This window comes from Zonotrichia albicollis, chromosome 3, assembly GCF_047830755.1.
Source record: "Zonotrichia albicollis isolate bZonAlb1 chromosome 3, bZonAlb1.hap1, whole genome shotgun sequence".
Lineage (NCBI taxonomy): Eukaryota > Metazoa > Chordata > Aves > Passeriformes > Passerellidae > Zonotrichia > Zonotrichia albicollis.
This window is the reverse complement of record NC_133821.1, coordinates 59,875,769-59,899,700: the sequence shown is the minus strand read 5'-3', so window position 1 is coordinate 59,899,700 and position 23,932 is coordinate 59,875,769. Positions and strand designations below refer to the sequence as shown.

The window sequence follows — 23,932 nt, the reverse complement described above, 5'->3', positions numbered from 1 at the left end:
ATCATAATTGTGACATATTATTATTTACCAAAATGAAAAATAAAATATGAGGCGGAAAACTATTTTCTCTTTCACATTGCTGAGCAGTTATGCATCACATAGTTTTTGATTATTTTGATTATAAATAAGGTAAGCAAGATCAGTAAAGTTTCAGAAGCTACAAATTTCACCACTATATTTTTATCTCACATTTATAATTGCTTACATGTTCTTACCGCTTTTAACCAATACAAGAAGACAACAGCATACATCAACAAATACAACAGTGTGACAAAATATATGGATGCTTATGATATTTAATTAATGACTTCATGCATGCAGCCACAAAGAGCCCACCTTGCCTTCCCCATTCTACTCTCCAACACCTGTTTGTAGCCATGCACATCACAGTGGCCACGTCCTGCCATCTCGAGGCTGTGTCTGATCCTGACCCCCACACCCACGGGCCCATGTCCTGCCCCAGCCTCAGCCTCAGCCCATCCCCAGGGAGGTGCCTGATGCTCGGGGCTGGGGCTGCCCTTGTGCCCCAGGCTGCCTGCTCCTGACAGCCAGTCCCATGGGGTGTCCCTGCAGTCCCAGGGAGCCGCCAGCCCTCACTGCGCCCTGCCAGTTTTGAACCATGGATCTCTGGCAGTTTTGCTACTCCCAGCCCTGTGTTTCCTGGTACACAGGTACCACCATGTGCTTCCTAATGCCCCATTTCCAATTGCTGCTGGTGGAGGTGAATGCACTTCTGCCACCTGCCAGGTTTACAGTTCCTCATCCTTCTCCTTTTTCAGCTTTAATTCTTGTCCCTTTTTCCCTTCCTTCCTTCTCCACGACCTTCCTCCTCTCTGCCTTTTTAAGTGCTGCAACCTCCTTGCCTTGTAACCTTACCACCTTCACCATCATTAATTCCCCTAAATAGCCTGAAACCACATATGGATATGGGGCCAAGAGTAAGTGTCCATGAGATGTTTATTTTATTTGTTCCCTCAAACAGGTTTGGTCAAATCTCATTCTGAAACACTTTCTTCTGTAATAAATATTTATTGCTGTTGATTTTTGTGCACCACTGAGCCTCAGCCTTCCTGCTGTGGCCTACAGTCAGACCTGAATCTCAAAAGGTATGGTTCTGATTTGCCTTCAATAATCAGGTAAACAGTAGCAGCTTGCATTCATATCATATTTTATGAGAATTGCCTACTACTTTACTACTCCTTATGTTAGATACTGATCTATGAATTAAACAACTTTCCTACTGAAATAAGACATCTGTGCAACAGAATGTACATCAACATATTTTCAACATATACATATACATTTCAACATATATATTCACACATGATATAGCTTCATGCAGGAAGGAAAGTGTGCTGCCATCTTCAATAAATACTAATTTGGGGAACAGTATGATCAAAGTGGACTGTCTTCAGAAGAACTTCTTGAAGGAATTATGGAAATCTGCAATTACCAAAAAAGATCAGGTTTCACTACCCAGGCAATATCCACGATTACACAAGTGCTTCTCACCAGAGTTTGCTTCACAATATGCATTTAACAAGGAAGTTTCAAAATGAGAAAAAATTATTTTCTCAGTCCACATCATGTTTCTGCTAGCACAATCTGTCTCAGGAAATCCACCATATTTTGGATGCCATAAGACGACAATGCAATTTTTATACTATTTCAACTTTTTTGTTTCTAGAGACAATAGTAAAGCCCAGAACATCAAATGTTCTGTTCATCTTTGAAAAAAAGGAAAAAAAAACACAAATGTCCTTTGAGAAAGGGCTCACACAAAAGCAAAGACATGGTTTTACAGCTGAATTTGTTTCTATATCAGTATTTTTCTTCATCTTCGTATTCCAAGTGGAAAAACACAGGTTTACTTATTTATCATTGGGAAGCAAATACACAATCATCTGAAAATATGCAAAATTCAACCATAAAAAGAGGTAAGTTAAATATTTGAATGGTACTGATCTTCCCATTAATTCATCATGTTGGCTTTCCTAATTAAAGATGAAAGGCATTTTGGAAGAGTTTATTAGAATATACAGGTGCCAGTTTAACTTCTAGGATAGCATTTTATTTCCTTTAATAAGGTTCATTTTTTTTTTTTAATTTAAAACCCATCTTTGAGTCTTCACAGCAAAAGTGTTTCTCTGAAAGAGAAAGATTAAAATAAGTTTCTTGGCATTAAATGATAAAGTTTTTCATTGCTTTTGCAGTGGTTGATCTGTGCTGCAGATGGTTTTGTGCAGAATCCACTGACATAGGGAACTGCCAGAGAGCAAAGCAACCAAGTAGCCCCACTTCTAGTCCAAGCCTCACAGAGGGCTCTTTCAAAATCTGCAGGACTGCAGTTTATGGCTCCTTGTTTAATCCATATGAAGGATGATCAAAGGAGCATAAGAAGTCTGTACAAATAACTAAACAAAAAAATAAGACCGAAGATCTCCATTTAACTGATAAATGGCTCTGGTAAAAGGAGGCGACCAGAATGGAGCAAAGGAAAACTTTAGTTTTGATCTTCCTAGGGCAGGGAAGTTGGGCTAGATGACCCACAGTGGTCCCTTGCAACCTGATTAATTCTGTGATTCTGTGAAAACCAGATGCAGACATAGGAAGTGATACAAGATGTGCAAAGATCTAGGACTGTAAAAAGGTAAGCAGAGACTAGAAGAGGATGTTCTGAAATTCAATCTAATGAGGCACAACCATGGAACACAAAAGCCTGCAGTTACTATTTTATTACAGCTGTACTGCAGGCGTGAAAGAAGTATAATTCAACAGTCTGCCAACAGCACAGACTCATCTTGACACAGAAAAGGACTGCACACAGATTGCACAGAGCGGAGAAATTACCAGCTTGATCTTAAAAGGTAAACAAAATATGGGTCAACGAAATTTCTTATCACCATTAAGAGTGGTGAACAAAAGACACATCAATAAATGGAAAAAAAAAAAAATTTCCTCTCCCACTGTCTCTGCAGAGCTCTTTGCTGCAAATCTCTGCTCAGCCACTGCTCTCCCAGTTACCAGCTTGTTTCACACCTTGCTCCAAGTTTAATTTTTTTCTATTCTGTGTTATGTAAGGGAAGGTGTGCAGGAACTACAGGGCACAACTGCAGCCATAAAGGTGCTGGGTATCTCATCCCTGCCTTAGCCTGACCCTAAAACACAGATATGCAACTTCCAAACCTCCAAACCCCAGTAAGGTGAGGGTGTTTCTCAGTTCACTGCTATCTCTTTAAAAACCACAGGGCTACTTAGATAACCTTAGAGAAACACATTAACTAACTAACCAACCCAAACCACAAGCAGACAATTTTGAGATCACCTACTCACAAATCAGTCAGAGGACAGACTAACTCCTATAATCTTTGTCATAAGTTTTGCATGAACTAGCACACTTTGAGTGTCAATTCAAAATTTTAGCTATGTTGAAATATTTTAAGTAATTCCATTTGTATCAAATGAGGTCCTTTAACAAGGTAAATGAGTATCTTAAGTTCATGCTTAGAAATTCCCCTGGAAGAATTCAATATTATAAGCACTCTGGGGGCACATAAACAGGGAAGAGTCAAGGAATAAAAGACTTGTATAAAAAAAAAATAGTAGTAGAAGAGGAAATAAAGAAAAAAAATTTTTAAAATCTCAAAAATAAAGCATTTAAAAGAATAAGTTTTTGCTAGCTTCTTTACCTTTTATACCAAAATTACAATGAAGAAAATCTCAAGTTCTACTTTGGATACAATTTTCAGTTATCTGAAAGTGCTACTGTACAGTCTTGTTATCACACATCACTCAAACTGAACTTCCTCCAGTGCATTCACAATATTCAAATCTACTTACCCTTCACACCAGATTCTGTCACAAAAGTCTCCCTGCTGCCTGTGAACAAAATTCAATCTCTGATGTTTTGAAATAGGATCTGTCTCAATCTTGCCAAGACTGAATTGCTATTGATTGTTAAAAACCAGAGGTGGGGGCGGGTTCCCCTCACTGAAACTGAGCGAGGTCAAGTTTTTGAGAGTTGCAGTCTGCCACAGGCTCTGGAGTCCCACCTTCCTCAATCTCAGCAAAGCCCTCAGCAGCAGCCCTTTGTATTAACAGCTCTGACAAATATCTCCAATTCTGTATGCCATGTATCAAGCCTTACCCGTATGTCTAAGAAAAGCATACTTTGATTTTTAGTACTATTTTTTTCTGCTGTCAGCAAACCATCTTCCCCTTAGATTCTGTAAGTGGCAGATGAATTTATTGTATTACTTAAATACCTAGTATTAATGTAACACAAAATTGTTAATTTGCCACACCTAGTTAAGTAACTCCTTAACTGGTCTGATTTTCAGAAATGTTTCCTTGCATTTGTAAGCCAAGAAGAGATACCCAAAAAGAAGAAAACCATGTGCATCATACACCACATGTTTATATTCTACCAGATTTAAAGCAGACTTTTCAACTTCCTTTTTGGTAGCTGCTACATAAAACCATGGAAACAAGTTCTAATTCTATTAAAATCCAGGCTGAATTTAAGACTTTGTAGTCTATTTATATATCCTAAGAAAATTATTTGATGGAATTACATTTTGAAATTATGCCTGATTTTAAAATAAAGGTTTACAAGAAAGCCATTCTCAATACTTAATGCTGTTCATCACCAAGGCTTTTCTTTCTTTTTCTTTTTTTCATCAGATATAAGAAAATCAGAATTTTTAAGGGCAACTTTCAAAAACATGTTTTATTTCTCTCTGTAGTTCGTCTCAGGCCCAGGTGTTTTTCAGTGGGAACTTTATTGTACTAAGAGATTTTAACCAAATTCTTGACTTAATGATGAAATCAGAGAAAAGCAACTAAAATCAAATCTTTCTCATGTATAAGACAGCTTCTTTTCTGACAGATGGTAGAAATAGCACTACAGGAAATACAGATGAGAGAATAATGGCTGATAGCAACAAAATGTATAATCTAATACCATCTTCCCATTTGCTTTGACACTGTTTACTGTACTGTCTACTACTGATTGCTACTTTCTGTCATACCAGAAGCATAGGCAGGAAATGAGCTGCATCAAAATAGCAACCACAGCAATACTTCAAACAAAGTATCATCCCAGTTACTTATCACTTCTCAGTGTTTCTTGCCATTCAAAATAAATTGCTGAGCCCTACTGCATGCTACCACCCCTTGGAAGTGAGGGACAGGAAAAATGGTAAATGCAGGATTTGCATAAATAATGCATTTATTGTAAATTTACTGTTATAACCACAAAGGCTTTAATTAGACTCTCACAGAAATCAGAACTGGACCGTGATTATCTCTGTGGGTAGGAAAATATACATGCCTGCCAAACCCAGAGAATATGTATTTGCAAGTAGATGTATTTTTTTTTATTCTTGTAATTTTGCAGTTTCACACAGTCCACTCTGCGTTGTTTTACTGATGTCTGGTTGTCTGCTCAGTATAAGCTGGTTAATGCAGATAAGCAGACAGAAAGTAATGAGAATCCTGATGCCATTTAACTATACAAAAATGCATGCAATGTATAAGTCTTGGGGGGGTTGAAAAACAAAACACAAGGAGCTACCGCACTTTGTAACCAAAGTTTTCCTCCATTCCTTATGGAAGTACTGGGTTGAAGAATTCAAAGTTATCCACTCGTTAAGTTTTGTCACATCTGAAAGGTGCTAAGGTATCCAGCACTGTCCAGAAAGCAACAGCCTTGCTGGAATAAAATGCCTATGATGCACAATTATTCAACTACCACATAGCTAGTGCTTTATGTCCATTTCTAGTCACCACCTACTTCAGAACTGGGATTGGGAAAATAAGTAACATTTGGGATTCTTTTCAAAAGCAGAACAGATTACACTAAATACTAATGAAACGTGCAAGTAATTGCAGGACGCTAGGCAGCCGCTGGCTATACACAGGGAATATGGCACCACCCAGTGGGAAGAGCACCACATGAAACATCTGCACAAAAAGAGCCATGAAGAAATGTAACTCTTCAGGGCTCACTGGGAGATTTTTGTTGAGCTTCGTTTTTTTCTTCGTTTTGTTTGTTTGTTTGTTTTTAATAATGGAACTGCTTTTGGAGGGAAAAAAAAAAAAGAGAAGAAACCATGGATCTCAGCTACAGAAACATTGTATCCAACTGTACTTCCTAGAATGGCCTCAAAAGAATTTTTATTTTGCATATCCTGCTAAGGCTTAGCCCCAAGCATTTTTCATTCTGTTACAATCTCTCCATTACAAATGGCAACTAGATCTTACCTTCTCATACAGCCTTAGAAGAATCCCCTCCTTTTAATTAAGAAGTTATACCTTTTTTATTCAAAGAGCTGAGGCCAAAAGTCAGATTGCTTTAAGTTTCAACACACTTTAAAAATGAAATTTTAATGTGCTTAACTATCACCAATGTTTTCAATCAATTGGGTGTTCAACCCTTGAAACATATTATTAGAATTTACTTCTGATATTTTCACTGATTGTATTACAATGACGTGAAAACCTTTATTACTCCATAAATTTACTGATCTTTTGGTTTATTAAACAGGCTCACAGGAGTGTGAACTGAAAATGTTGTAAGGCAAACATACCACAGGCTGAACAACATAATTGTTTCAAAATGCACTGTATTGTATCATTTGTTTTGTTTTGCAGACAAGACACCTCCTTTTCTATGCTTCTCCCTCCTTCTCCCAAAAGTAGAGATGGGGTTTTTTTGGAAGGATTAAGGCTCTGCTCACCTGAACAAATTGCTAGAATATAGGCTGACCCTGCTTTGGAGCTTTCACTGGTCATACTGTACCTGGCAAGCTTGGAGCAAGCTCCATCTACACCAAATTAAGAGCTACATGAAAATCACAGAATAGCAGAATGGTTTGGGTTGGAAGTGGCCTTCAAGGGCATCCAGTTCCAAGCTTCCCACCTCTTCCCCAGGCAGAGACAAGTTTCAGTAGACCAGATTGCTCAAGGCCGCATCCAACCTGGCCTTCAACCCTCCAAGGAAGGGGCATCCACAGCTTCTCTGGGCAACAAAGGATCAACACTTCAGTACAAGCTTGTGTAGGTACTACAAGCTTATGCAGGTTTTGTATAAAATTTATTTTTCCCATTCCCAAAAATACAACGTATCAGTTGATTGTATTCCATCATCTCCAAATACAGTTTGGGGCATACATCTAGTAAACACCTCCAGTAAATTCCCTGTCCTTTTATGCAGCATGTTTCTTGATTAGCACCTACAGTTTATTTAGATGAAGGTAAGGGGATAAAGGTACAGATGAGTGTTTCATCACAAACTCACAAACTCAAGCGTAAGTTTCATCTTGTATTTATTTAGTTTTGACAGTATGAACAAATACTTTTAGCTCCCAAGCTGAGAGATGTGAAGTCCAGTTCTGAAGAATCAACATCAAAAACAAAGTACACAGACAGACACAGGTGCAGCTGGGAGTAAAAAAGGTACATACATGAATTTAGGTTTTTTTCTAAACCTATTCCCAGATTCTAAAGCTCAGCACAACCAACCTGTTTCCACAAACACCACAGCATATCACAAACCCTCCTGGACAGCAGGCTTCAGCTTTCACAGTAGGTAAGCAAGCACCAACCCTGAAGAAACCCCACACAGCTCATGTGACCTGAGGCAGAAACACTCAATGGCTTTAAGTGACAGGCCCTGGGCGCAGACCAGCAACATCTCCCTGGGACAGCAGGGCCAAGTCTCTGATCCTTCAGGAGCACAGGGGAGCCTCATCTCCCACTTCACCCTCCTAGGGAGGGGAATTGTTCCCTCAAGGCACACACAACAACCCAGCAAATCCTGCACAGGCCGAGCCTTGCCTGAAAGCTTCCTACAAAATGCCAGAGAGCACTGGTCTCTGACTTTGACTCCTCTAGCCCACAGAAAATAACTATCCCCACTTTTATCTTTCAGTCTTCTCACTGTATTGGAATGGCTGCAATTTGTACTCAAAATACATGATACAGTAGGTATCATGCTATCATAAAAACAATATGCACTGCCAGTGGAATTCTCACACACATACATGTCTTAAGAAAAAAGCTGAAGTAATTTTCTTAAATACAGCACATGATTTCAACATCCCATATATGTAAACATCTGACATCCATAACTAGACTGATATCCATGGACTACAGTTTCTCTGGTTACAGATGGATGCCTCAACTCATAAACTTAGAGCATGTATCATTCTGCACTTTCCTCTATCCCTCATAAACATCTCTTCAAAACTGCAGATGTTCTGCAAGTGCTAAGTGTTTCCCAAAGCACATTTTAATTCTAAACATGCAGAATACTAAAGAGACAACGCACAGCATTTGTTTAGCACAAAAACCCCCTGTTCTTTTCTTTAAGAAGGGAGCTGTCTTTTCAAGTTGTGATTTTTATAAGAATAGACAGATGACAGCCAAATTGTCATTGATCAACAGTTATAAAAAACCAAAAAAAAAAAAAAAACTTTAAAACAAATTAGATTAAAAAGAACTGCAAAATTGCTTAGTTATTGGATAAGAAAACATCCTTAGGCTCTCTTCATGTAATACATGATGAACAATAAATTTAAAGGAAATTTAAGCAAATTTGTGCTTTCCTGTAAATATCAACTGAGAAAAAAAATATTGATATGAATGATTAATTAAAAAACTCTTCTGCATTTAGATGATATGCCCACTTGCTTTCTATCATTCCTGCTAAGCTGAAACTGAGGTCAAATTCCTGAGAATTCACAATGACAAGAACAAAATGCCAGCCAGGTTAATCCTAAAACTGCAAATCTGCCAAAACACAGTATGTTTACTACTCTGACTACACTTCCTAAACGTGCTCCCTGGAACAGACAACAATTTGAGCTACCACTACTTCCAAACCAGAGAATAACCATCAACCTTACAAGTGCTGATTCTCTGTAGTTATTCACCATTATTTCTATCAAATTCTAATATATAATTTCTAATTCTATTATTATTTCTATAATTGCAGGGTGGTGACTGCTTTATATACCAGTATCATTGTCATATTATGTACAACTTGGCACCTTCAAAGAGACCCAATTCTGCTTCCTTGGACAGATGTAAAGATTTTTATTCCATAAATTCACTTTTCCTGCAATTCTGGAAAAGAAAAACATGGTTAAAACAGGCAGAACATGATATTTGTTTTAGCTGCTAAACAAAACACTACTGTATGATGTACATAGTTCTTCATGATGTAAACTTCTGTGAATGCAGCATTAACACAAAATCTTTTATTAGCACAAAGAAGAACAAACAAATGCAACAGTTATGACAACATGCATGTTTTAGCCTACATGACAGAAAGGGAGTTCAGAAGTGTGGTAAGTATTCTTAAAACGGGTGAAGAGCAACTGGTCTACAACGTGTTATTTTGGTACATGGATTTTTATGCTATGAGTTAAAAATGCCCTCACAAATTACCAAGCAAGCTGTCTTTCTTTCACTAGGTCAGATCATTCCTCAGGAGGTATATTTAGAGTTTTATTTGACTCAGCAGACGCTTGTCTGAGTGTTCTCTTGTATTTAAGACACTTCAATGCACTAGAACAGCACATGGAAACTGACTAGAGTTATTCCACATTTGAAATCACACAGCAGGAGGAAAACACGCTGGAAGTACTACTGAAGCAGCAAGAAGAATGGAAAAGCTGTAATTGAACTTCTCTCTGTGTTTTTCTTTAAGAAATCACAATAGTAAAATTTACCAGCCTGAAAATGCCATCATGACATATCACCCTAGCGAAATAAAATAACAACCCACACCATCGTGCATAGTACGAGATGCTAAATTCTAATTCTTTACTTCTGGGGAAAGGAAAAAAAAAAACCCAAAAAAACCCATCATGACAATGGATGCCTAAAGTAGCGGGGGGGGGGGGGGGGGGGGAAGAAACTCTTTGAAATAACTTTTACCAACCTAGAAAGGCAGCCTCCGTCTGCATTCACCCGCCTCCATCACACGGTTAAAAACCATTTTTGTTTGCGAGAGCGCACGTCACGCCACGGCAGCCTGGGCGGCTCTGCCTGCAAGCACAGCCCCGGCCGCCGCCGCGCCGGGGCACCGGCAGCTCGGGCTCAGGCCCGGCCGGGACAGCCCCGGCGGCACCAGGGGCGGGAGCAGCCGGAGCCGCAGCCGGAGCCAGAGGCAGAGCCCGCCCTCGGGAGAGCCTCGCACCGCCCCTCCGGGCAGGGCCGGCGCGTCCTTGCGGCCGGGCATGCGAGGGACGGCGCGGGGTCCCCTCTGTTACCTTCCCAGAGGAAGTGGCCGCCCTCCCGCCGCAGGAACTTGTACCAGAAGGGGCTGGCGGCGTCCTCGTCCGGCAGCGCCACCTCGGCCAGCCACAGCGCGGGCTCCTGGGCGGGCAGCGGGGCGCTCGGCCGCGCCCGCCTCATGGGCACGGCGCGCTGCGGGTCCCACTCGCCCAGCTCCGGCCGCGACCCGGCCAGCAGCAGCTCCGCGCCGCCCTCCGTCACCCGGGCGGGCAGCACCACGCCGAAGCGGAACAGCATTTTGCTGCCACACAAAGAACGGGCTTTATCGAGGAGCTCTGCTATCGCTGCGGCACGGCCGGCAGCAGAGCCGCCGCTGGGAGGCCGCCCGGGCCCGCCCTTCCGCCGGGGCTGGGGGCTGGGCACCGGCCCTGCTCCGGACGCCACCCCTGGCACTGCCCCTGCCCCGGGCACTGCCCCGGAGCCCGGCCCTGCCCCTGGCACTGCCCCTGTTCCGGACACTGCCCCGGACCCCGGCCCTGCCCCTGGCACTGCCCCTGCCCCGGGCGCTGCCCCGGACACCGGCCCTGCCCCTTGCGGGGCCCGAGCGGCGGCTCCGTCAGTCGGGGCTGTTCCCGGTGCGGTTGTTCCCAGGGCTCGGCTGCCGCCCGCACGTAGCCGAGGAAGCTTCCCCTCCGAAAGCAGCGGCTGGGAGTTCAAACAGCACCGACCCTCGATCGCCTCCTAAAGCGGGAGGGAAAATCCTCTGCGCTGCTAAACGCCGGCTCTGCTGGTTGCCAAAGGCTACGCGTCACGTATGGGGACTTTAGCAAGGATTATTGCTGCGTTAAAGGAAGCCGCTGCAATTACTCCCAAGAGCCCAGGCTTAATTTAGCGCAGCAAAAACATCATTGAAAATTGCCATACTTGCAGCTACAAACAAGGACTGGCTGCAAATAAAGCTTTAGTGTTCATGATGTTTATGTCTTCCCCGCTGACAGCCAGCCAGTCGTGGTGAGAAAAGAAATGTGAAATGCTGAGGGAGGTTAGAAAGCTTTTAAAAGAAATCTGGAGTTCGCTGAACGCGTTCTGTTTACAGCCAGAAGGAGAAAATTTGGCAACTCCTACGTGTAGCAATACTCAGGACTTTAAAAGACTGAGGAAGAGGATGCAATCCAACCATTTAATGGGCGGTCCCTGCTTGAATACACCCATTTCAGAAGCTTTTAAGGACAGAAACAGAGTGGTAACTTTATTTAGGTCAAGTTCTGGGAACAGGATGAAGGCCTTTCAATGAGTCAAAAGAAATCCTGCCTCAATCCTGCCTGTTTGTTTCCTTTATTCAGGGGTGATGACACTGAAGTGGATGTGCTGCCAAATTTATTTTTCAGAGTCGTTTAGCCAATTTTCACTGATACTCACTGAGTTTGGGTGATATTCTACCAGAATATCTTTTCCAGACATAACCAACGCAAATGAAATTCTCACTGTCCTTCATTTCTGCTGGCTTTACTGTAGCACTGCTGCTTATGTGGAACAGTGCAGTACATTTTAATTTTTTTTCTCAACCTTGCAGTCAAGCTACCCATACCCAGTCTCATAATTGCCTTTCAAATATCTATCTCTTTACCATACACCTTCATTTTAACATTGTGGACGAGACAGAATGTAACAACTTTGGAGTTTTATCCTAAAGCTCAAGCATGACAGGAGTCCTCAAACCACCCCAGCATATTGTGTCTGCATAAAACCATATGCTTCTGCTCATTCCAGTCACAGTCTCAGCTCAAAAACTGCAGGATCCAATAGGACATCTGATTGACAGTTTGGTTCCTGGCTGTTGTCTAAGCCCAAGTGTAAAGAGACCAGCAACATCCATCTTTGGACAAATCTGAACTGCTTTATGCCTGTAAATATTGAGTCCTCATCTTAGACCTGCAAGCCTTGTGGAACAATAAAAAATTGTTCTGTAGACTCTGATGTGCTAAGTAGTATCTTTAAAAATAATTCAGTCCATTTCTTCTCCAGGGTCAGCCTTAATCCATTTTGTGCCACTCAATATTGTGTGTTAGACTAAGGTTAAAGATGACAGAAAGTGGCCAGCTTGATTGCCTGTGATTTCCTCAAAAGCCCTAGTGCAGATTAGGGTAAGGTTGAGAGATCAACAGGAAGGGCTGAAAACCTGGATCTACTGATGGATCCTGCAAGACTAAGATAAAAACAGAAATGCAGACTGGCTTAGGATGTCCCATGGCTGGGTATAGTGGGAGCAGAAGAGCAGTTTATATTGGTGAAATTGCAGGCTGAATGGGGGCTGTGGACAGGATAAAATTTATTAGCATTAGATCTGAGACTGAGGAGCTATAGGTACTGTAAGGGGTTTTTTTTAAGGTCAATAAACAAAGGCAAATATATGGTTTTTTCCCCCTGTTAGATTTGCATAGTCTATGATTTGTCATCTTCTAAACTGGAATTTCAGCTGGAGTAAAGGCAGGAAAGGTGGGGAGGAGTTCCATTTACTGTTAGTGTTGGGGATTGAAGGAGTTGATGAAGTGCTTCCACAGCTGAGCCATTGCCATAACCCTAAATTTAGTTTTAAGTGTCACCCTAAGCCTCTTAAGGAATTAACAATAGTTTCCTTTGCCAAAATGACCTGTTATTCTAGTCCTGCCTGGCCAGTGCTCTTCCCCTACAGTCCTCAACACTATTCTGAAACCTAAAAGCTTTCCCTATAACCCAGTCATCTTTTACAACCACAAATTAAACATGACTATTTCCTTTTTTTTTCCCCACTATAGTAAGTCCTCATTCCAACTTGGCAAGCCTTAGAGTTCCCATTAAAAAGCTTTGGCACAAAGGGGCAAAACCCTAATAGTCAAGTTGTTTTTAAGTGTCACGAAAACTACTGTCGTCGTTGATTCCTGTGGGAACTAACTCCCATCTTAGTGGTCTGTCTGCACTGTAACAATAATAAATGCTGTGCATCTGTGCCCCTCACAGCTGTTTAGGATCTCTCAGTATACTCAGAGCAGCTACTTGCTGAGTGGAAGCCTCGATTGACCTCAAATCGAACAGTGAACTAGCAACACCGCAAGGCTTAGTGCCAAGTTCATTTTAAAGCCTCCAGTTTATTGTTTCTGCTACCATCCCAGGCATTTGCTAAAGCTGTTTCTAACTGGCAAAAAGGGAAGAATTGTATGAAGAAAAAGCCAGTTTATTTTTACACAGCATTAGTGTGCAAGAAAGGACTTGAGAGATCACAGTTTCTGCAACAATCAGTTGCTTCGTGGATTTCACCTGAATTGTACCAATACCTAGTAGCCTTATGTAATTTCTAGCTAATTAGCTGGTTTATTATCCAAAATTTCTGCAGGTGGTGGGGATCTCACAGGAGAACTCACTGAGGCTGTGTACCAACTTAACATAAACCAACCGTTAGTTATTCCTTCAGGTTTCTGCCTAATGGCTGTGTCTGAAAGGATTCTGGGGAAAAGTCTGCATGTCCAGAAATTGGAGCTGTAACTTTATTTGCAGACATGTAAAACACATTTAAAGGCATTTTCACTTGCTGTGCACTAAACTTTTGCAGAATCACAGTTCTAACATTCTGCATAAGCCTAATTTCTTACAGCGTCTCTTTCAGGGATAAAATTGTCCTGGTATTTTTGTGAACCCAAGAGTTTTAACCATTTGTTACAACCCAAGAAAACTTGGGCAAGGTATTGCTGGCTGAAATTCTAGTAGATAGTAGTTGAGAAGTTAGACAGTATAGAGCAGTTCAAAATTCAGCTCTCCCAGTGCAAAGTCAGATTTTTCTTCCCAAGTTTCTTATTTGAAAAGTGTCTACTAGGTATAGAGAGAGCATAGAGTTATCTGATCAATGTGAACACTACTAAAATGACAATTGAACTTATTAGTTGCATGTTGGGGTAGCCTGTGTTCTTTAGTGATTCCAAGTTTTATCCCATAGCCCAGTTTGCAGCTTGGAACAGCTTTATCTGTTATTGCTGTACAGTGATCCCAGATAATAATATTTCCAAGTAGGGAAATCTGTAGTGAGGAGAGAGAGTCTGAATAACCAAAACAAAACACAAATACAGAAAGATCTGGTTGGAGAAGGGAGGGAGTGTCCCTGATTGCAAGTTGTGGGTGATGTTTAGATTAGCAGTGCTCCTTCCTAGACTTGCCTTTCTTCCCTTTTTAGGTCATTTTCTTTCTTGTAAAGATACTGAGAAAGTGTTATTGCAATTCCCAAATGTTTCTGCTAATTATAGAAAAGAGAAAGGCAGCACATGGTACACAGTCTTGCTTGTAAAAAGGCAAACATTTATTTTATGTGATAAGCTGATTTAGATGTATTAGTGATTTGGGTAAAATGTTCATTCCTGTAAAATTTAGACAGCCTGTATTTCTTCAAAGAGATTGAGCTAAATATAAAAGAAACCCTATTCTAGTGCAAATAATTTAAGACCATGGTTTAAGTGAAAATTGATTATGTTGATTAATCTAAACTAATTAATCTATGGACCCAGGCCTTCTAATGGAATTCTAACTGTCCCTCTCATATTAATTCCGATAGAACTATGAACTAATGCTCTTACCAATACTTCTAATTTGGCAATACAGCAGCTAAGTAATACCTTTATAGACTGAAGACTGAAAGAAGACTAAGAATTAAAGAACTTGTTAGATAAGCGCTGCTAGCCATAATTTTTAGTGTTGAGCTGTGTCAGAGCAGTGATAACTGCATGAACCATTTTAGCTGCTTATTGCTAGAAGCAACCTTTTATGCAGACTAAGCTACAGAAGCTCTGTCAGAACTGACCATTTCAGGAACTGCATTGGAAAATTATTCTGCAAGAATAGATAGGACACGACAGGAGATGGTTTCCACTTTTGCATGGGGGTTTGTGTAGCATATTTTAAAAAAAGTTTGTTGTTTTTAGAAGCAACTTGGCAGTATAAATATGCAATAACATTACAGTAAACACTACAGAAATACATACAGGAATAACTGATCTGGTAGGTTTCTTTTTTCAACATCCAGTTAAGCTGTCTGCATCCACCCCAGCCTCGATGCCTTGGGAGCTGGAAGAAGTCCCAACATATTTCAGCACAGGGCCCTTTCAGGATGTCCTATCAGCCTCACCAATGTCCAGAAATTAACAAATATTGCAGACTAGTCCAGCACATGGCTTCTTTCCTGCCCAGAGTGAGCCACACGGTTTTTGGAGGGATGCTCCATGTCATCTGTGGTGCATTTGCACTGGGATGCTGTGACCCAACCCAATCCAGAGTTCTGGCAGCCCTAGCAGGAACATGGCTCTTCTGCCAGGCACAAAGGGGTGAGAGAGGCCAAGGGCCTACTTGGAGATCAAAGTACCTGGAGCTTCTTGAGTGAAAAACAGTGTGTAGCAGTAATCATTACAGTATTAACTCATTGTAAGCTTCATTTTGTAAGCCTGTTACCACCAATGTTATATCAAGTTTGTAATTAAAATGTCTACTTAAGGCAAAAAAAGAAGTGTTTAGGCTGTTTAGAAACAAGACAGTGTAAAAACAAATATGTGACTGTATGGAATAGCAAAACTTTATTTCATTAATTAGGAGAATGCGATCTCACCCAAAACTTATGTGCTATAATATGACATAAATTTTTAAGTAGAACAATGTGCCTGCCTTTTCTCTGGGCAGACTTAATCCTTCCACTTTCAAAAGCCAATGCTCACAGATCCTAATAACTGTGCTCCAGTCTAATGCACCCTCTGTACCTGTGCAGAGTTTCAGTGTTTGTGAGATCCCCAGCAAATTATTGATTGATAGAAAATTCCTGTATATTATACTCCTGGGGTTATTTTAAGAAAAATTTAATTGCTTACTTTTCATTATGCAGACCTTTTAATTGCAATTGTTTTATGTATGACCAGCATCATTGCAGGAAGTCACACCCAGCATTAGATGTGGAGAAAAAGGTGAAAAAAGCAACCATGGGAAAGGAACTTTAACTGTTCTTTAACCCAAGCCTCTTTGACAAGAGAACTTCCTTCTCAATATGTGCTTAAGCAATAGGTTTCTAGCTCCAAAGCTGACTGGAATTTAATAAACAGCCTAAAAATGGAAGTCTTGCTGACAAGTCTGACTAGATTTTAGGTAAGTCAGAAATAGAACCATTTTACTGCATAATGATTGAACAGCTTTGGAACAAAAGCTGTTTGGAACAGTAAAGGGAAACCTTTAATATTTTTTAAAAAATTAGGCAAACAAACTGAAAGATATTATCCTTCAAGCCATGGCCCTATATCAGAAAAGGGAACAGAAACAATTATTCATTTAAGTATTCAATTCTCAATGGTTATTATATGCTCCTTATAGTAAAAGAAACCAAACTTACTGGTGACTGACCCTACCAATCAATTTATTTTTCCAATTATATTAAAAAAGTAAAAACAAATTAAAGCCTTCTTCTTAGACTGAAATTGGATCAAAAAACAAATCCAGAAGTTATCTTTAGATCAACATATGATTTTTAAGGTCTACTAAAAGTGGCAGCAGAAATTAAAAAAAAAAAAAATCAGAAAGCACCCTGCTTCCTACCCAACAGTCCCACCACATACGAAAAATAAGAAGTTGTATCACCAGCTGAATCTAATAAAACAGAGATTTAATGCTGGAGTGTATATAACTGCATACAGAGTATCTTATTCTCTTATCTTCTTTCCATATATGAATCTGTTGCTGTATCACTGCATGAATACAACACATTGCTGCTGCTTATCTTTCTGGTTTCATGTATTTACCACATTTCCCACTGCACATCTTTTTATTTTAAAGAAACTTTATTTTGTCTGTTTTGGCAAGCTTTCCTAAATTCACTTACTCAGCACAAAAATAATCCTTGCTAAGAAACAAGTGCTACTTTCATCCAGATATAAAGAAACTCTGGGAAATAGGAATTGCAGTCTAGAATGAGAGTGTAAACAGCCTGCAACTTAGCAACCTTCCACAGGCCATGGCAACAGCTTGCAGCCAAGAACCAGGAGATATGTATGACATACTTTGCAGACTAGATCATAGACAGGGGACTCCTGCTACTTAATTTGGTATGTGTATGTTGCTGTGTACCATAGTAACCTGTTTCCACTTGAGCTCAAGTTCTCACACAGATGCCTCCCCATTAGCACAGCCATCCCTCAAGGCAATGCCACAGAAACCGCAGCTGAGCTGTACCTGGCCCCTAAGTCAGCAGCTGATCACTTGGTTTTTCTTCACCTGTTTGAAAGAATAATGAAGATCAGCCCAAAACCAGATCTGTCATGTGGAAGTACAGCACACACTTCAAATATTCTCTGTGTAGCGTTACACTTGAATTACACATACATTGTCTTGAACAGCTATAAGAACACTTGGATTTTCAAATGACATTATCTTCCTCAGTGCTTACTTTTTATTCTTACTATATGAAACTATAATGCAAGCTGTCTGAAACTTCTTACACCTGTGCCCTCTAAAGTGGCTTAAATTTTACTGAAAAAAAACACTGAGCTCTAATTTTTAGAGATTCCTTCTTGGTTTACTTTTATACATTCACTAATCTGCACTTTTTCATAAGCATAAATTCTCAAGCTAAGATCATTAAGGCTTAGTGCTATATAAAATATTGTCACCAAATGCTTTTCCTATTGTGAGATAAATCTAAACAGAAAAGGTAACAGATTCATATATTAATACCAGGCATTAATTCTGAAGTATTACACTCATTACCTCAAATTCCAGGTAAGTGGAATTATTTTCTTAAATTATCAGAATTAGTGTTTGCTTGATAGCAAATTCCTTGTCTGTGAAGCTTGTAGAATAAATCCTGATCTGATCTCTCACTTTTTAGGTTCCTGCCCATAAAACAATGAAATGGGAGGTTTTAAATATATATTTATATAGGAATTGTTGGAACTAGTTCCATGCAAATTTCAAGAACTTTTGAGTTCCTGTCAGCCAACTAATAATTCTTTGTAGCATGTAGTAGAATATCATGTTCCAAGTTCTTAAGAACGTAAACTTCTTTAAATAACAGGTTTTTTACACTGCACACATTTATTGAGTAATTTAGATTTATTACCAAATACAGTTGTCCCAGTGGCTAAAATATTTCAAAGGAGGAAAAGGCAAAGCTAATAGAGCTGTTAGACTGGCACGATGGCCAGTCTGGATTGACAGGGGCAGCACAGTTAAGCACTTGATATGCCACTATTAGATTTCCTTTGGAAGCATCCACATTTTAAGTGATTTAAATTGAAAGCAACTATTAAGCTCTGCATTTTCACCTTGACTGTAAGTATAAATATACAAATAAAATAACTTTACCTATATGATCAATGATATTGTTAGTTTTCACTACCCTGAACTGTTAAATGACACATCAAACAAACTATCCATCAGCATTTTGCAAAGACTGTGGTGTGCTACCTCAATCTGTTGCTTCCATAATCAGAAATTCTGACAGTACCACTTCTGGCATTGTGAATTTGACCAGCATTAGTGCACAGTTCCTCTTCACCAGAACACAAGTGTATTACCTGAGGAGTTACTGACTGTGGGTTCCCAGAGTAACAGAGCACTTGTCTTACCTTTGCTTTCTGAACTACCTCACTTTCAGCTGTACACACACTGCTTTCAAATGACATAAATTCTATCAATATAAAATAATAAGCTAAACTAATTGACAGGGTTTCCTTCAATGCTATTCCTTAAGAGTGATTATGCACACAAAAGACACATTTAATATTTGCATGTTGATCTCCGTGCTCCTTTAGTCACTGCACATACTTGTTTGTCTCCATCAGCCATCCTCCTGTGGGTTGGAAGTTTAGTCTGGCAACTTATTAGCATCAATAAAAAAAAAAAATTAAGCCTGTTGCCATGTGTGACCAGTGGAACAATCCTTGCTACAGCATGCTCAAAGCCAAGTTCTGCAGGAGAGGTGGCAATCACAGACTATCCACATCTGTACAAAACAAACATCTGCAGCACAGCAACATCACTATTTGATTCCAGAAGGACCCTATGCTGAACAAGCATGAGACTTAGACTTTTTTAGATCTAACACTGCAAGAGCTGAGCCCATCAGTATTTGCCTCCAAAAGTAACTGAGCCAAGGTGGCATATTGTGTTGCAATAACTTAATTATATCTACCTTCTAATGCTTTTACTTTTTATATTTTTAAGGGGAGAGGCAAATCAGTATTCGTACCATTTTGGCTCCATGTCTTTATAGGAAAAGTTAAACCAATCTTACTCAAATGAGGTTCAGCCACGTTTTTTGCAAAGTGTTAAACACTAAACCTCACAAGGTAGGTTTTTTTCTCTCTTTGTATTTAAAAAGCATGAAATAAAAAGCACTGTCAGTGCCTTCACTTGCTAGTAGAAAGATTCAGAGTGACTCCAGCAAAACCATTCCTTTTTGAAAGTGGAAAGCTAAGACTTCATGAGAAGTAACAGATAAATCCACACCCTCCTTTGACTTTATTACCACATAAAGGATTATGTACCTCTGGAAACACATATTTCATTTTCTGTGCTTTCAGACCATCTATTTTAAGCCATGGGTATTTAACATAGGTGGAAGTTTTAACTTAAAACTTTATGAAAATACAACTGCAGTTTATAAAGCTATGCAAAAAAATGGTCTTTTACATACATAATTTATACTAGTATGACTGTGGAGTAAGTGTCTCAGTAGGAAAAGACAGTGGGATATTATTATTTTTTGAACAATGCCAAGAAAACTACAGAAATTATGGAAAAAGAAATTACTGAAAAGAAGCTCTTCCCTGTCTGAACTATGCAGACACCGAGAGACTGATCCTTTTTCTACTGCTTCCCTCAGCCATGTTTTTTGCATAGTTCTGTGGATTTTATTAAAGCTCACAAACAATCAGCTCAAAATGTAAAGGGGACTATTAAACTTTAGCAACAGATTTAGGTACTATATACATTTTTTGAAAACTCCAATTCTCTGACATTCAGAAATGCTTGCAAATATAACAGCCTTTTCTTTAGGGACAAGTCATCGACTAGAGACCTATAAAAGGGAAAGCTACTGAAATGTTTCATGGCAATGGACTAGAGTGATGGATGAATGGCACACTATTACCTAGAAGGGGTTATTTCAGACCTGGAGAGTCTTTGGTTTAGAACTGTGATGTATTTTAAGCAGCAACCCACGTGACTCGGATTAGAACAGCTTGAAAATTGTATGGAAGTCAAATAGATCCACTCATTTTCCCACAAACACCTCTTTATGTAAATTTAGCAATAGTGTTGGCATATGACAGAATGTGAACATGTACAAATGTCTATGCCATAAATTTGTGTTACACATAAGCTACCAAACTTCAGATTGTTCTACTGAGACCAAAACCACTCAAAATCTGTGAAAAGCTGTTATGTACATAATAAATCCATCTGGTAGTTACTAGCAGTCTTTCCTATGTTCTGGTAAGGTTTATGTCTATACCACTAGAGAATGAGTGGTTTTATTCTGCATTTATTAATATTTGCTTTGCTGTAGCACATCTTTGTTCAAACATTACTACCTGCATAAATTCCAGGAGACAGAAACCAATTCATTTGATGTATTGATCCAACTAAGCATAAAATTAACTCTACATGGATTTCAAAGAATTACTATAGTCATAGCTTTAGCATCTCACTTCATTTAAATGTGACTAGATCTATATGATCCATATAGCAATAGTGATTTTTTTTTCCTTAGAAGTTGCATTATGGGTAAGTTCATGAGAAGCATTGCAATTACAAGCTGCGTGGTCACAGGTGTCTGGGGGCTGCTTACCCTTACTGTGGGTGAGTCCCCAGATAATGATCCTCATGATAGTTTCAGCTTGAGCACAACTAACACTTTACCACCATGGATGCAAGCAGTCACTCTAACCTGGTCAAAATATGGAAGAAAAACATGCTCATATGATCTTCATGCAACCATCAGGTACTTTGCTTGAGAGCTGAAGTCACATGGCATGCATCAGTTGGCCACTTGTTAACTTCTCCCTTGCTAGGTCACCACAGCTGCCAGGGAATATTCATTTACTCCATGTGTTGTTCTCACTAAGTACCATAGTTAACAGTAAGTTGTTCAATTGCTGTAAACCAAGAGTGGCTTAAAGTTCAAATAGAATGTTCCAAAGGCAGGGTGTACCCTACCTTTAGAGAAGTGGATTTTAAACCACTTTTGCTGAGAGCATATGCGTGGTCAGAGCAAAATTAAAGAGTTACAATTTACCTCAACTGTCAAAACCATAAATGACTCCATATTCTCCACCTATTTCAATGATTTCTTACTTACACTTTATTTCATCTATGGATGTTCTGGCCCACCTTATTTACCACACCTACACAAGGAAACTAATTCACACAGGTTTCTGTTGTTATTCTGGGACTAGTCTAGTCAATGTAGTAGCCACAAAACCTGCTCCTGCATAGACTCCCCTTCCATGGGTGGAATCTCCTGCCAGAAGCCTGCTCCTGTGGGGGCTTTCCACAGCCCGCAGCTTCCCTCAAAGTAGATCCACCTGCACCCCACGTGGGGTCCTTCGCTGGCTGCAGAGCTGATACCTGTTCCTCTGCAGTCCTCCATGGGCTAGAGGAATGAGCTGAGTTACCATGGTCTTTTCCACAAGTTGCAGGGGAATCTCTGTTCCCACATCTGGGACCTCCTGCCCCTAACTCTTTGTGTCTGCAGGGCTGTTTCTCTCACTCTCTCACAGCTGCTACATAAGTGCTTTTCACAGTCTCTTAAATGTTCAGAGCTTCCTCCCTCTGGATGGTAAAATTAGCAAATCTGGGATCATTAAAGTTTCACCTGAAGATCAAAAGGACAGTAGAAAAGTCACATTGCCAATCATACAGGTTTTGTAAATGTGTTTTGTTTTGGCTTTGGTTTTCGTTAAAAAGAAGCACTTGCTTATCTACATGCAGGAGATTTCATTTGAATGAAAGATGGAAACTGAGTTTTCTAGTTACTTCCCAGGTTCTCCTAACAACCACTAATCAACACTGTTTATACATTAAAAAAAAAAAAACAAACCATACCACTGAGGATTTTTGCAGGTCTTGGTGTGGGGGTCTTTTTCTTGGTTGGTTTGGTGCTAATCTTTAATATAAAGACTTCTGTGTATACCCAAGAGGCCATCAGCTGAAAAATATGATTACAAGTTACAACTCAATTTAACTGATGTCAAAGATGCAGATCACTTGGATAGAGTCTGTTTTATCACAAAATATGGAAGCAATTTTTGTTGTATGCAATCCCATCTACTCAGTAGTCTTCCTGCATTGTTAATTCAAGAATATCCTACCCGTTTGTATATTAAAAAACACATGCCCAGGGCTGTACCTTATAAACATCTTGCTTGTAAGTAAAGCCACCATGCTTAGGCAACACAGCATCCAGTCATCCCTTCCTCTTCAAATACACAATGATGTGGAACTCCGGACAGCTGATGCTCATAAACAGCTGTCACAGTTCATAGCACTAGTACTTCACCTTAACCAAGGTTCAAAGCTCTCTAAGCAGCACACATTTCCTGTTGGCTGCAAAGGCCTCCGGAATCACAGGTGGAACGCAACTATATAATTAAAATACTAAAGAGAAAACAATATTCAGAAGATTACACAACACATAACAATCAAACATTAACACTTCTGAACAAAGTCCAGTGCAGGTTCATACCAGGTCATTGATTGTTCATTTGTTAACCAGTCACATAATCAGATTAGTTTTGTCCTGCAGCCTACCCCTGTGCTATGAATACTAATGCCAACCCAACTTTTATTTTACTAGCACAATTGCCTCCATTTAAATCACAATAAATTGAGAGTAGCTCTCCTGTTACATACTTGAAAACATAGATTAGGTTAGAAAAAAGTAGAAAACATAGATTAGGTTGAGAAAAAAGTCAAATGTTAAATGAAAAGCATATAGCAATCTATTTTTTCTCTTCCTTTCTTTAACATCTTGTAAAATTCTTGGCTCAATATGACATTATGATATTATGAAACTAAAACAATTTTGTGAAGTCATTTCATCTTTTCCTACTACTGTTTTCCTGCAGCTCGTTCATTTTATGATTTAGATAAATATCTAAATGTCAGCCCAGTTTAGGACGAAACTAAGAACCAGAACACTGAAATATCCTCAAGGCAAAAATCACATTTTCCTGATCCACTGTACAAATCTAGCCCTAATGAAATTCTAGCTTTCCTGTGTTTTGCAGTAAAACTCTGTATGTTTTTTTTTCCTACTACTTGAGGCCGCAAGGAGGCTATATATCTACTGCTGCATGTATCACAGAATTTAGACTGTCAAAATGGCAGAGGTGTGGATTTTTGCCATCATAGTGCATCTTATGATGATTAATAATGTTGTCTTGACCACCAGGTTATTAGCAAGCTATACTGAATGCTAACAGTCTTACTCCTTGCATTTCCTAACACATTTTTGGTCTCTTTTTCTGGCAAATATCAATAAAAACAAAGCAGATGGATCCTCTGTCTCTGAAGGACTTTACTTCTCTATTATTCTTACCAAATACTGCCTCTGACACCACCAGCATGTAGAATCCACATCAAACACATACCTTGCATTCAACTTAACTAATATTTGATTCAGGAATGCAAG

The 23,932-nt window shown here is 39.7% G+C and overlaps 1 protein-coding gene across 5 annotated transcripts in view; it reads right to left on the bottom strand.

The window, feature by feature from the left end:
- The window catches only part of EPM2A (EPM2A glucan phosphatase, laforin), a 50,893-nt gene extending 40,240 nt beyond the window's left edge, over nucleotides 1-10,653 (bottom strand). For 2 of the 5 annotated variants that reach the window (XR_012579588.1, XM_074537585.1), the window contains exon 1: nucleotides 10,281-10,653. Coding sequence is in view for 3 of the 5 variants with exons in the window: in XM_074537585.1 (XP_074393686.1) it covers nucleotides 10,281-10,542 (262 nt within the window). In the remaining 2 variants the exon portion in view is untranslated. The other 3 variants (XM_074537584.1, XM_074537587.1, XM_074537586.1) reach the window with 3 other exon arrangements.
- Between the last annotated feature and the right edge of the window lie 13,279 nt (nucleotides 10,654-23,932).